At 50.5% G+C, this 14,239-nt stretch overlaps 1 protein-coding gene across 4 annotated transcripts in view; it reads left to right on the top strand.

The window, feature by feature from the left end:
- PFKP (phosphofructokinase, platelet) overlaps positions 1–14,239 on the top strand; it is a 64,089-nt gene that overhangs the window by 4,125 nt on the left and 45,725 nt on the right. For all 4 annotated transcript variants that reach the window (XR_004177127.1, XM_009213887.3, XM_003903325.4 and 1 more), the window contains exon 2: positions 8,010–8,083. Coding sequence is in view for 3 of the 4 variants with exons in the window: in XM_009213887.3 (XP_009212151.2) it covers positions 8,012–8,083 (72 nt within the window). In the remaining variant the exon portion in view is untranslated. The remainder of the gene's footprint in view (positions 1–8,009; positions 8,084–14,239) is intronic.

Genomic DNA, 14,239 nt, shown 5'->3' with positions numbered 1-14,239 from the left:
CACAGGTTGTGGCTTCTGCAGGGCCTGGTGCCTGGTGGAGCTGAGTGTACTGGGAAGTCCAGGTGCATCCTGAGGGTGGGCTGGATGCGAAAGCGGCGTCCTTTTTGCCTGTGGTGACGTGAACATCAATACAGTATTTATAGAAAGTTCACAGAAATTTAGTAAGTTTCAACCTTTCCAATCCTAGTGAGAATAGCTAGTGTTCAGTGACTCTCTGTTATGTGGCAGGCCCTCAGTGATCCTGGGCACTGACTTATCCCCACTTTACACATGAGCAAGGGATGCCCGAGGTGTACCGGCTTCCCTGAGTTCACAGAGCTCCCTGGTGTGGCCAAGCCCTGTGGCTGCAGCAGGCATGTTCAGGGCTGCGTGTAGCTGTGTCTTCACTGGTGTCCTTCTCGCGCCCAGCACCACGCCTGGCACTTGACAGGAACGCAAGCGTTTGCTGCCTGCCTCCCGCCTGGAATCTCCACTGAGGAGCAGGAAACCAGGGGTTCTAGCTGTCTTCTTCATTCATGAAGTCCTTTAGAGGAATTCAACCCTCTCTAATCAAAAGTTTCCAATATCCTCAGGTCAATGTGTATAAACTGTTAAGACTTCAAGATTACTACCTCAAAACCGAAGTCAGAAGTGTGAGGTTTCAATTGACTGGACATGCATTAGGTCAATGACACACATATTTATTGGACACCAGGCTTGAGCCCCACATGGGCACCTTTGGTGTCTGAAGCAATATTCCTTGGGTGGTTTTGTGAGGGGAACAGAAAATGACTTTTTATAGCGATAGGAGTCAAGATGGCAAAAATGATATTAAGGCTTAATACCAGTGTGATGGGCTGCTTTTCTTCCCCCAGTAGAGTTCATATTATTTAATTATAAGATAAAATGGAAATCTCTGAAGCAACGCTTCAGAGCCCAGTAGGATGGAAGGGGAAACTGAGAACAGCAAAAAGTAGGAAAACCAGCAAAAACCTATCAATAGGAGATTAATGAATCCATTATGGCACCTGGAATGGAAGGAATTTTTGTCAGCATTTAATAAGGAGCTTTGTGCTGGTCGAAAGTCAAGAGGTGAACAGTACACTCAAGGGCAGTATTGAAGAGCCGAATCCAGAGCAGCTCTGCACAGCAGATCCCCCTGGGGCCAGAGAGGCCGTTTGCAAATCCAAGCAGATCTGCTTCTTGGAGGTTTCTCCAATGGGAGCATCTCCCAGGATTGAGGCTTGCATGGGTGGCCTGTGTTATCTATGCAATTTTAAATGATCTAGTTACGACATTAAAGAAAGGCAGGCCGGGAGGGGGTGACACTGGGTGCCATGACTCACGCCTGTAATCCCAGCACTTCGGGATCCCAAAGTAGGTGGATCACTTGAGCCCAGGAGTTTGAGGCCAGCCTGGTCAGCATGGCGAGACCCAGTCTCTACAAAAAATACAAAACAATTAGTCGGATGTGGCGGTGCACACCTACAGTCCCAGTCCCGTGGGAGATTGAGGTGGGAGGATTGCCTGAGCCCGGGAGTTGGAGGCTTCAGTGAGCTGTGACTGCACCGGTTCACTCCAGCCTGGGCAACAGAGTGAGACCCTATCTAAAAAAAAAAGAAAAAGTAAAAAAAACTATATTTTATATTCAGCCCACTATTTTGATAACAATCAGTTATTGTGTTATTAATATTTTACACTGTTTTCCATACTAAGTCTTTGAAACCCAGTGTGTAAAGAATCTTCAAGTATATCTCCATGTGGACGGGACACATGTGGCCAGCGGCTCCTCTGAGGGACAGTGTGGTCATGGCGATGGGTGGCGTGTGCTGCCTGTACATAGGTCCCCATGTGTTTCTGCGAAGGCCCTGAGGGATGTGCAGGGGAGGGCCAACACCGTCCCAGCCATGCAGAGCACCCTGGAATGCAGCACGCTGCCAGCGCGCCCCCGCCCCAGCCCCTCTGCTGCCTGAGCTCTTTCCCAGATGTCCACTTAGCTAACCTCCCTCACCTTCTTCCCTTTCCTTCTTTCCCCAAACGTCACTCTCAGGCAGGTCTGCAGGCTCTCCGATTGTCAATGGCAGCCCTTCCCCTCCCCACCCTCTTAACACCCCCCACCCCACTTGCTATTTTTCTCCTTAGTGCTTACGGCCATCCACCCCTGGGCATCATGCATTTGTTCACTGTGTTTCTTGCTTTCGGGTCTCTCCTGATCGGAACAAGCTCCGCCGGGACCAGAGACTTTCCATTTTGTCACCGACGCATCCACATAGCGCCCGGTAGCGATGGCGCTTGGGGCACCTGAGGTGGACAGTGGGCCGGTGGTTGAGCCCTACAGATTTATCTCAAGCCCTCCCCTGACCCTACCGGAAGACACGGTGGTCTGCACAGTCCAGATAGTCAGAGAGGCCCCCGGCTCGATGACTTTGAACCGGCGGGGGTGGGGAGGGGGGAACAGCACGTTGACAGAATCCCCCCTTGGTATCCCACCTCCCCATGCCTACATAATCCCTACATTGTCAAAGGAGAGACCCCTAGAAGGAGCTTTGGCAGCAGGAGTGAGATCAGCGCAGTGTAAGCTCATTTTCTGACAAACCAGTGGCAGCAGTCGGCAAACTGACTTCATTTCTCAAAAAGAATGTATGCATCGAAATTAACAAGTGAGTGATGAGCAGTGTGGGAAAATTCAGGAAAAGCAGTTCAGTGCTGTGAGAGAGGGCGAGGCAGGGAGCTTGATTACTCCAGACAACGGAGGAGGTAAAAGGATAGACCTGGATTATTTCATTTGAGTTCATCTATTTTTTTTTTTTTTTGAGATGGAATCTCGCTCGGTTACCCAGGCTGGAGTGCAGTGGCGCAATCTCGGCTCACTGTAACCTCCGCCTCCCGGGTTCAAGCGATTCTCTTGCCTAAGCCTCCCAAGTAGCTGGGACTACAGGCGCATGCCACCACGCCCGGCTCAATTTTCTTTGTATTTTTAGTAGAGACGAGTTTCACCCTGTTAGCCAGGATGGTCTCAATCTCCTGACCTCGTGATCTGCCTGCCTTGGCCTCCCAAAGCCCTGGGATTACAGGCATGAGCCATCGCGGCCAGCCTATTCCTTTCCTTTTCCTTCTTTTCTTTTTTTTGAGGCAGAGTCTGGCTCTCTTGCCCAGGCTGGAGTGCAGTGGCCGGATCTCAGCTCACTGCAAGCTCCGCCTCCTGGGTTCACGCCACTTTCCTGCCTCAGCCTCCTGAGTAGCTGGGACTGCAGGCGCCCGCCACCTCGCCCGGCTAGTTTTTTGTATTTTTCAGTAGAGACGGGGTTTTACTGTGTTAGCCAGGATGGTCTCGATCTCCTGACCTCGTGATCCTCCCGTCTCGGCCTCCCAAAGTGCTGGGATTACAGGCTTGAGCCACCGCGCCCAGGCTACTTTTTTCTTTAAAAAAAAAAAAAAAAACAATTTAGATTTTATCAGAGCAGAATCCCAGGAAGCTGAGATTTGTAAACTGGGAAATCCAGCTCCTCCAAGTAGCCAGGAAATCAGGGTGACCTCAGTCATTCTTGCTGGGCCCTGGTGTGGGCCGGGGATGACTCTGACTCAAGGAAGAAACCGTCTTGTGACTCTCTTACCTGCACTGTGGTTTAGTAAGAAGCTGTTAAAAAGTATGGCATATGAAGAAAGTGATTTAATAATTGGTCAGAGTAATGACCACAGATTTCCTATGTAACCACTTCCTTATTATCTCCAACTTTATCTTTGGTTCTCATGACAAGATTATCACTTCCCTGAAAACTGGGGTTTTTGCAAATGACGAAGAGGTGTTTTTCCAAATGGTAAGGTTCTTCTTTGGTGGGAAGATGTTTTCTCCTGGAAATCCTTAGGAAAGTTATTTGATTCTTGGGTTGGGCTCCGAAAACCAAAACAAAACGAGATGGATTACCCCCAGGATACCTGAGCTATAAGGACAATCTGTAGCTTGAGCGTGGAGTGAAAGACACTGAAACTGCCCTTTGTCCCAAATGGCTGTGTGCCGGGGCCCTAGAACAGCCCTAAGGAGGTGGTGAAACAGGTGACATTTACCTGTGAGGCTGAAAGCCCTCATTGCCAGGCTGTGAAAGCCCGCACTGCAGGTGTGCACGTCTTCATCCCTGTCCTGTGGGTGACAGAGCCCGCCAGTGAATGCTGGTATATTTCCTTCTTGCTTTTCATCCACCCGTGTTCTCCCTCCTAACCCCTCACTGAATGTTCCTGGGGCTTCCTCAGGTTTCACCCTGCAGGGCCCAGCAGGAGGCAGCTGATTTGCAGTCCTCACCATTCAGAAGTTCAGAGGGAAGGCTTAGAACCAAACAGGCTCCACCCCCAGGCAATTAAATGAGCATCTGGCCTCAGCAGGCATTATTTTCCTTCAAGTTCCCACTGGTGGCTCTAAGGCACAGGTATTGTAATAGAGGAAATCAGGAAGTCTTGAAAGTTAAAATGAAATAAAACTAGGGTTTACACTGCAGCTTCACCACTTCACTAAGGTCGTTACCTTCCAGTAATCAGTTTATCCCCCTCAGAGCCTCAGCTTTCTCATCCCTCCAGGGAGGTGTCAGGAGCTCTGCGGGCTTCCTGTGAGAATCATCCGGGCCAGGGCTCTGGCTGTGGGTGTGCAGTCAGCAAGGGACTCCCTACTAGGTCCCACCAAGTGCTGCCAGCCCTTGAGCTCAAGGAGGACACGTGAAGAAAAGCCCTTTGCAATGTAGGGCTCCATCCCACCAACGTGCAAGTGAATAGAAGTCCTTTCAGGACCTAGTATTGTGTATTTTTAAAAGTGTGGTGCCCCGTCACCTGGAAATTGCTAGAAATGCACGTTCCCAGGCTCCCTCTCCACCTGTGAAACCCTGGGGGTGTCCCAGCTACCTGGGGTGCCGCGGCCGCCGATGGTGAGCTCCTGCTGTGGGGTGGTGTCACTGTTCTTTCCAGGTGTGTACAGGTGGACCCAGGGGTGGGGGGTGGGGAGAATCCCGCAGGGACTTCAGGGACTGACTTTAGTGCTGGGGTGTGTTTCTACTCTGCACAGGAGTCTCCTGGGGTCACCTTGTGTATCATGTCCAGCTTTTTTTTTTTTTTGGAGACAGTGTCTCGCTCTGTCGCCCAGGCTGGAGTGCGGTGGCGCAATCTCCACTCACTGCAAGCTCCTCCTCCAGGGTTCACAGCATTCTCCTGCCTCAGCCTCCTGAGTCGCTGGGACTACAGGCGCCCGCCACCACTCCTGGCTAATTTTTTTTTTGTATTTTTTACATTATTATTATTATTATTATTATTTTTTGAGATGGAATCTGGCTCTGTCGCCCAGGCTGGAGTGCAGTGGCGCAATCTCGGCTCACTTCACTGCAAGCTCTGCCTCCTGGGTTCACATTATTCTCCTGCCTCAGCCTCCTGAGTAGCTGGGACTACAGGCGCCCACCACCACACCTGACTAATTTTTTGTATTTTTAGTAGAGACGGGATTTCACCGTGTTAGCCAGGATGGTCTCGATCTCCTGACCTCGTGATCCACCTCCTTGGCCTCCCAAAGTGCTGGGATTACAGGCATGAGCCACCGCACCTGGCCTCATGTCCAGCTTTTAAGAATTTTATTCCTTCTGCTATTTCTTTCCACTTAACATTTTCTAAAATCCCCGAGTTCTTCATCATTCCTTAATGAAAGACTGGTGGGAATGAGGTCTTCAGAGAGCAGGGGAGGAAGGGGTGAGCAGGGGAGGAGCAGGAGCAGGGGTGAGGGGCCATCATCGGGTCTTAGTTGTGTTTCGGCATCATCTGCTTCCCAGTGTTGGCACGGGCTAAGTGTTTGATGGTTCATTCATCCAGTAGAGTGAGCAGAGCAGAAGGTCCTGGAACCAGAGCTGTGCCTCTACCCTTGGAGTTGAGGAGTCCAGGCACTGCTGAGCCCGGCCATGGGAGAGATGGGTGAGGACATCCCACAGGTGTGAGACCAAGGGGGCGGGGGGCTTTGTCCTGCCAGGAATAAATGGAATCAGGTGGGAGGCAAGCCAGGCCCTCTTCCTGGGAGGTGCCAGAGCCAAAGAGGAGAGGAAAGGAGGAGGAAGGAGGAAGAGCGTCGGAGCGTCGGAGCGCTGGTGGGACTGCCACCCAGGTTCAGGGACAGGAGCCTCCAAGTGCTGCCAGGCAGGTGGGAGGTCCCTGGGGCATGGCCGGGAGCTCAGGGGAACTTGGGTTTTCTTCTCGTAGCCCTGGGAACCCGGAGGAACGCGGTCATATTTGTGCTTTAGAAGAGAACATTGAAACTGATATGGAAAACATCTCGGACGTAATATCAAAGTGTAGAAAGAAATAATCAGTGTGAAACTTCACACAGCCCGGCAGCAAGGCCCCGGCCCCACACCCAGCTCTCCAAGGGGTGGGGCTCATGTGGCCGTTACTTCATTTGTGTTTTTTTTCTAAACAAGGAGAATATATTCATAAATTATTTGCATAAAAGCAAACAAAAGAGAAAAAACTGTTGGAATCCTTCTGGCCACAGAGTGGCTCATGTCAGAGGGAGTCAGGGATTCAGGGGCAGTGTTGGGAGCAGCTGTCAGTTGTATAGGCAGGAGCCAGCAAGGGTGTCAGTAGCATTCAGCACCAGCGACAGAGAAGAAAGTCGTGCTGTTCGGCAAGAGAGAGAGGGTACAGTGTGGGGAGGAAATGTTCAGGGTGAGATGACCTGCATTTTGAAATGCTGAGTTTCATGTTCTTGAGAGATGGCCACTAGTTAATCAGCAGGTCATTAGAATTCTTTGTGTTATAAACTAGGTTTGAATATAAAGTAAATAAGACTATGTCATATATATATATGCATACGTACATGTACATATTAGATACATAGTAAACATGCATTTACCTCTAAAATATGTATCCCCAAGCTTTTTCAGCTAAATAGATATTCTCATTCAGAATTGTGAACTTTCAGAGGTCATGGCGACTCCAGCATCGCCAACCTGGCCCAGCGTAATTGAAGGTTTTTTTAAGTGTGTTCTGAGCCGGTCGCTGTCCAAGTGCACGTAACCTGCCTCTGTGTCCCAGGTGCCCCTGCAGGACCAGAGTCCAGTCATTTGTGGTTTATTGACGGAAGCATCGCTTGCTTCATGGCCCACGAACTGCAGCATCTTTAGTCCTGACAGCTGTTTCTGAAATTTAACTTTGCGGAGGAGGAAGCTTGGTGCTGTCAGGTGTGTTTGGGAGCGAAGGCACTGAAGGCTCAGGTGCTTCTCATCCTTAAGCACCAGTGCTGCATGGCTGTGCGGGCAGCCCTAGTGCCTTTTCACTCCTCTCCCGACGGGCCTGAGCTCGTTAGCCACGACAGCAAGACAGACCCTCCAGGTCCAGAGGTGGCTCCAAGACACTAGTGACTTCAGCTCCCCCAAATCCGTCTGCAGTGGAGAGCGGGATGGAGGCTAACAGACTTACATGATGATATATTGTAAACAGACACATATTGTGATACATTGTAAACAGGCTTACACATTGTATGACACTGTTCTTCTAAAGGGGGGCCTCCCTTTATCTTCATGAGGTATGATTATTTGTAATACACCGGCTTATTTTAACTTTACTGATCATAACATTGCATGACTTGTTTTCTGTTGAAGCCCATTGCCTGTTGTTTTTTACGTTGGTAGTTGGTGATGCGATAATCCATCTTCATCTCCTCAAATCACACACACACAGAATTTGGCTAGCTGCAAATAAACACCTATTCTGTAGTTTGTTTTGCAGTTGGATGGAGTGGCCTACAAATTCGTATCAAGTCCAGAGTGATGTTTTGAACTGAAAGTACCCTGGGCTCTTAGATTCAGCCTGGGCACAGGGGCACGTTGCATTATGTTGGCTGTTTCTTTTAGTCCTTCCCCTAATCCCAGAGGAGTGTGTGTACCCATTTCTCATATTAGGAGATGAGGCATTGAGAGGTTACGAAACGTACGCATGGTCATGGGTAATTAGCGGCAGAGCCAGAATTGCCCCAGGCTCTTCAGTGACTATTGCTCCTGTTTCCACTGCAGGTATGAACGCTGCCGTCCGTGCTGTGGTGCGCATGGGCATCTACGTGGGGGCCAAGGTGTACTTCATCTATGAGGTCAGTGTCTACCCCACGCCCCCTGTCACTCTTCCTTCCACCTGCCCGGAGCCCTGCAGGCACCAGCGCTCACCCACCCCTGCCTCCCCCTGCGGCAGGCAGGGGAACCAGGTCCTGCCAGCCAGGGCCTTTCCTCAGCCCGCAGGAGCCCCTAGTGGGGACCGTTTACATAGGAGGCCATGCCCCCTGGTCTCCAGGGACAGATGCCTGGTCTGCAAGTTTTTTGTTAGGCAGCAAGGGGAGAAAGGAGATGAGAGGGAGCCCAAAAAGCCATTTATTTATTTAGACAGAGTCTTGCTCTGTTGTCCAGGCTGGAGGACAGAGGCATGATCTTGGCTCACTGCAACCTCCTGGGTGCAAGCAGTTTTCTGCCTCAGCCTCATGAGTAGCTGGAATTACAGGTGCCTGCCACCACGCCCAGCTAATTTTTTTGTATTTTTAATAGAGAAGGGGTCTTACCGTGTTGGCCAGGCTGGTCTCAGACTCCTGTCCTCAAGCTGTCCACCCGCCTTGGCCTCCCGAAGTTTTGGTATTACAGACGTGAGCCATTGTGCCCGGCCCCAAAAGGCCATTTTGATGTCAACTTCCTGGTGTTGATTGATAGTATTAGAGGTCAGCCAGTGATCTCTGCTTGGCTGTACTGGTTGATCGGTTGTATTTGTCTGAGGCTCTGACTCCTGTAGAGGTGATTTATTAATTTCCAATGTAGCCTGAATTTGAACACGCATTTAGGGAAATGGGGAAAAACAGCGACTTTGAGCTTTTCATCATTTGTATAAAATGGAAACGATGCCTGGTGTCTGCTGATGTCTTAAGTAACAGGAGGGACTCCCTGGCTGCCACTTTTGAAGTCCTGGCAACTTAAGACTAAAAAGTATTTGAAGGGAAGGCACGAATATAGTTTGGATCACAGTACTGATTTCAGAAATTATTAGGAAAAATATTTAATGTTTAAGTTTATAAAACCTAGCTTTAAAAATGAGAAGAAGATATTTTTGTAAATCACTTAATGCCTCCAAAATGGCTATTAGTGTTTTAGTCTGATTTCCCTCAGTATGACGTATGCAAAAGACCGGAAGGAAATAAACACATATTAGGAAAAGTATGGCAAACACGTTCTGTATACTGTTTTTTGTTTACGACTATATCGTGGCTTTTCGCTATGTAGATTCCATGACTGTTGCTTTAACTTATTTTTTATTTTTCTGAGAGAAATCTCATTCTTGTCCCCCAGGCTTGAGTTCAATGACTTGGTCTCGGCTCACTGCAACCTCCGCCTCCCAGGTTCAAATTATTCTCCTGCCTCAGCCTCCTAAGTAGCTGGGATTAAGGTGCCTGCCACCATGCCCAGCTAATTTTTGTATTTTTTAGTAGAGACAGGGTTTCACCATGTTGGACAGGCTGGTCTCAAACTCCTGACCTCAGGTGATCTGCCCGCCTTGGCCTCCCAAAGTGCTGGGATTACAGGTGCGACCCACTGCGCATGGCCGACTGTTGCTTTAAATGTCAACATACTGTCCCATTGAATTGATGTCTCATCATCAATTAACGCTTTGGTCCTAATATCGGGCACTGACTGAGCTGAAAGGGGCAGTCATCATGATGGCTTGGGATGCTTCTTGCCTAAGTGATTCCTGAAACCTGTCCAGCCTCGTCCCAGCCCTGCGCAGGGAGCGCGGCACACTAGCTCCCCGTGACGACGCTGTGTGCAGCTGGGTGTGGCTGCTGCTTCTGGAGCTGCTGCGGAATTCCCCTGTCTGCTTTCTAAGCCCCTGTTTCCCTTTGGTGAAATGGCTGCTGCATTATTCTTCGGCTCATTTGTGTGTGTATCCATTTGTTTATCATTTGCTGGAAACAGTTTTTTGTTTTTTTACTTTTTTTGGTTTGCTTTTATTAAACTGGTTATGTGGTTAGTGTTTGTATTTATCCGATTTGGGCAATTTTGGCCGTTAGGTCCTTTCCTGCTTACATTCCCAGGCTGTTGTTTTTTTCATTTCATATTTCGACCTTTTTAAGGTCAGATTGCCCTCGTGAGTTTCCCTGCCTGGGCCCTGGCCCCAGTGGCACCTGACCCCGCTGCTCCGGGCGGGGTGGAAACGCGGTAGACTCAGTCTGCAGTCCTCCACCCCTCCCCAGCACAGTCCTGCACCTCTTGCTGATCTTCCACCCCACTCCCAGCACGGTCTCCACCCCCTCCCGGCTGGGTCTCCACCCCTCCCGGCACGGTGCCACCCCCTCCCGGCACAGTCTTCCACCGCATTCCGCTGATCCCCCCCTTCCAGATCCACCCCCTTCAGTCCTGATCTTCCTCCCTTCCTGATCCCCCAGTCCACCCGATTCCCTCCACCTGGTCCTTCCGGTCTTTCCACCTCCATTCCTCCACCAGTCCTCCATTCTCCACCCTTTCGGTCCTCCACCCCCCCTCCATTCCTTCGTCCACTCCACCCAGTCCATTCCATTCCTTCATTCCATCCAGTCCTCCATTCCCTCCTCCACCCCCTTCCCTTTCATCCACCCGATTCCAGCACGGTCTTCCACCAGTCTTCCACCAGTCTTCCACCTGATCCTCCACCCCGGTCCAGCCACTCCACCCCTTCCCTCCATGCCGGTCCAGCCCCCCCATGCCCGGTCCATTCCCCAGCTGATCCTCCATCCCTCCTTCAGTCCTCCAGATCCTCAACCCTCCCTTCAGTCCTCCACCATTCCAGCCCCTCCACCCTTCCATTGATCCTCCACCCCCTCCCCCACTTTGGTCCTCCACCACCCCTTCCTTTCAGTCCTCCACCCTTCCAGTCCTCCTCCCTTCAGTCTTCCACCCAGTCTCCTTTGGTCCACTCCACCCGGTCTCCATTCTCCACCCCCTTCCCCAGCACAGTCCTCCACCCCCTCCCAGCACAGTCCTCCACCCGGTCCCCAGTGCTGAAATTTGCACACAGACTTCCAGAAGAGGCCGTCACCTGCACCTGACACCAGCCAGCTTGGTTTCTGCTGCTGCTGCAGCGTATACATGTGCATACACTGAATACCCTGAATTTGTTTCCTTTGCCTTTTGTTTTTTTTGGGGTGGGAGAGAGGGTGGGTGTGATCTGCCTTGGACTTTGGGAGACGGTACCACACCCGTCCTGAGAGCCGCTCTTAGTACAGAAATGTGGTTTTAAAAACTGTTTGGGGATGGAGTATCCCGAGATGAGTTTTTTCTATTGTAATTTGCAAAATGTTTTTAAATTCATGAGACTTGTAGTTCCCAGAATGTTTCCCAGGACACCTTGTGATTTTCGCGGCTGCTCCTGTTCCCGCGGCCCTGACGCTGTTGTGTGTTGAGTGGAAGGAAGTCCCCTCACAGAAGTGGCAGCCCGAACACTCACAGGGACTCTGGGTGCAGAGGAAAGGAAGGAAGTGACCTCTGTTATTTCACAGATAAACCGACTCATCTTGGTTCACTTTCTCCATGTCACCACTCAGCATTTTCAGGGCCAGGAACAGCGTTAGACCCCCGACCCCTGGCCTCCAGCCAGATGTGGGGAGTGATTTACCCCTCAGGACACTCACCCATGTGTGATTTACCCCTCAGGACACTCACCGGTGTGTGATTTACCCCTCAGGACACTCACCGGTGTGTGATTTACCCTTCAGGACACTCACCGGTGTGTGATTTACCTCTCAGGACACTCTCCGGTGTGTGATTTACCTCTCAGGACACTCTCCCGTGTGTGATTTACCCCTCAGGACACTCTCCCGTGTGTGATTTACCCCTCAGGACACGCTCCCGTGTGTGATTTACCCCTCAGGACACTCTCCAGTGTTTGGAGCGTTTTTGGATTGTCCCATTATTGAAAGGATTGTCCCTGGAATGTACTGGGGAGAGGCCAGTGATGCTGCCACACCATCTAGGATGGACGGGATCACACCCCACAAAGAACGGTCCGGACCCAAACGTTGGCAGAAGCAAGGCTGAGGGACTCTGCACTAAACCAAGGGCACGCTGGGTTTGGTTTCAATGTTGTTAGTTGAGGATGGGTGCGGGGAGTGAGGCCGAGGGGACTGCGAGCGCCTAATCTTGGATGCAGTCACTGGCGCACTTTAGTCTTTCTTGATGTAAGGTTTGTGTTTTTGTGGCAGTTGTCGGGTGTGTGATTTTTATTGGTCACCGTGTGCTGTAGTCGCCCATCTGTTTCCTGGTGGGATTGAGATGTCCTCAGACCTGTGCCTGTCTGTGTGGCAAGTGCCAGAATTAAGGAGTTGGTATGGAACACACTGGGAGGCCTACCCTGGAGGCCCTGGGCTTTCTCTGCTTTTTGTTTCATTCTTTTTGAGACAGAGTCTTGCCCTGTGTCACCAGGCTGGAGTGCAGTCGTATGATCTTGGCTCGCTGCAACCTCCACCTCCCAGGTTCAAGTGATTCTCCTGCCTCAGCCTCCTGAGTAGCTGGGATTACAGGCATCCGCCACCACGCCTGGCTAATTTTTGTGTTTTTGGTAGAGACGGGTTTCATTCTGTTGGCCAGGCTAGTCTTGAACAGCTGACCCCAAGTGATCCACCTGCCTTGGCCTCCCAAAGTGCTGGGATTACAGGTGTGGGCCACCTCACCCGGCTCGTAGGCCCTGGGCTTTCTTTGGAGGTAAACCCCATCTGTTCTCTCTGTCTCAGCTGGGAGGGCTGGGGCTCTAAGGCCCATCCATGTGACTCCATGGCCGCAGGTGCTGTCTGGATGAGGTCTGGACAACCGGCGGGGATCGTGCCTCTTCCTGCCCCTGCCCTCGGTGGCGAAGGCGGGGTTCTGACTCTGAGATCTCATTTCCTTTAGAGAAATTCAAGGAATTTCTGCAATTCCTTTGCTGAGATGTGGCCGAAATGAATCCTTGTGTGCAAATGGTGTTTTAGGGAAATTCTAATTTTTCTGATAACTTTTCTAGTAAGTGGCACTTTCGAAGCTGTCTAGGGAGCAGAGCCGAATGGACTATTTATTTTGGCACAAAGAACGATCAGGCTTTTGGAATTACCTTACTGAGGGAGATAGGAGCAGCCTGGGGATTGGCTCATCTGAGCCCAAATTGCCTCTCTGACACCCTCCCCACCCGCCCCAGAAGGTGGGAAATCCTCATGAACGGGTCCTGTTCCTCACCTCCCTCCAGAGGTAGCCCAGGTGTCAGCCTAACTCTGGGTGCCTTGGGAACATAAATTCTCATGGACCCTCAGACCGCCAGGACTTTGTATGAGTGGTGGGTTCTTTACCCAGTTGTAGCAGTAAGTGTTGAATCCATTTAGGGTATCATCATTTTGGTGTTACAGATGTAAAAATCCTGTATCTTTAATTCTAAGATAGAAAACACGCTAAAATCTGCCAGTGTTTTCCTAACTGGGCAGCAAAGTCCCGGCTGACCTGGAGCGTGTTACATGGGGGTGATCCCATCCCCCAGCCGAGGTGGCGCCTCCCACCTCTCTCTGCAGGAGTGGGTTTGATGCCGCACACACTCCCAAGGGCCCAGGGTAGAGGTTCAGTAACATACACAGTGACGGCTCCCACCTCTCTCTGCAGGGATGGGTCTGATGCCGCACACACTCCCAAGGGCCCAGGATAGATGTTCAGTAACACACACGGTGTCGGCTCCCACCTCTCTCTGCAGGGATGGGTTTGATGCTGAGCACATTCCCAAGGGCCCAGAGTACAGGTGCAGTAACACACACTGCTTTTTAAAACATTTTTTATTTTTAATTATTATGAATATATAATAGTTGTACCTATTTATGGGGTACATGTGATTTTCAAAATTTTTTTATTGAAGTAAAATATGCATATATCATTTAACATCTTTACCATTTGTGGGCATAGAGTTCAGTAATAATAAATACATTTACAGTCTTTTCTTCCCTTTTATCCTTTCTTTTCCCCACCCCTCCCCTTCCATACCTCTGATAATTGCAGTTCTCTTCTCTATGAGATCAACTCCGTTGGCTCCCATGTGTGAGTGAGAACACATAATGTTTTTCTTTTTATGCCTGGCTTATTTCTTATTTCTTTTTCTTTTTTTTGATACAGAGTTTTGCTCTGTTGCCCAGGCTGCAGTGCAGTGGCACCGTCTCAGCTCACTGCAACCTCTTCCTCCTGGCTTCAGGCGATCCTCCTGCCTCAGCCTCCTGAGTAGCTGGGATTCCAGG

This window comes from Papio anubis, chromosome 11, assembly GCF_008728515.1.
Source record: "Papio anubis isolate 15944 chromosome 11, Panubis1.0, whole genome shotgun sequence".
NCBI lineage: Eukaryota > Metazoa > Chordata > Mammalia > Primates > Cercopithecidae > Papio > Papio anubis.
The sequence above is the reverse complement of the archived record's forward strand: the minus strand, read 5'-3'. Positions and strand labels throughout refer to the sequence as shown.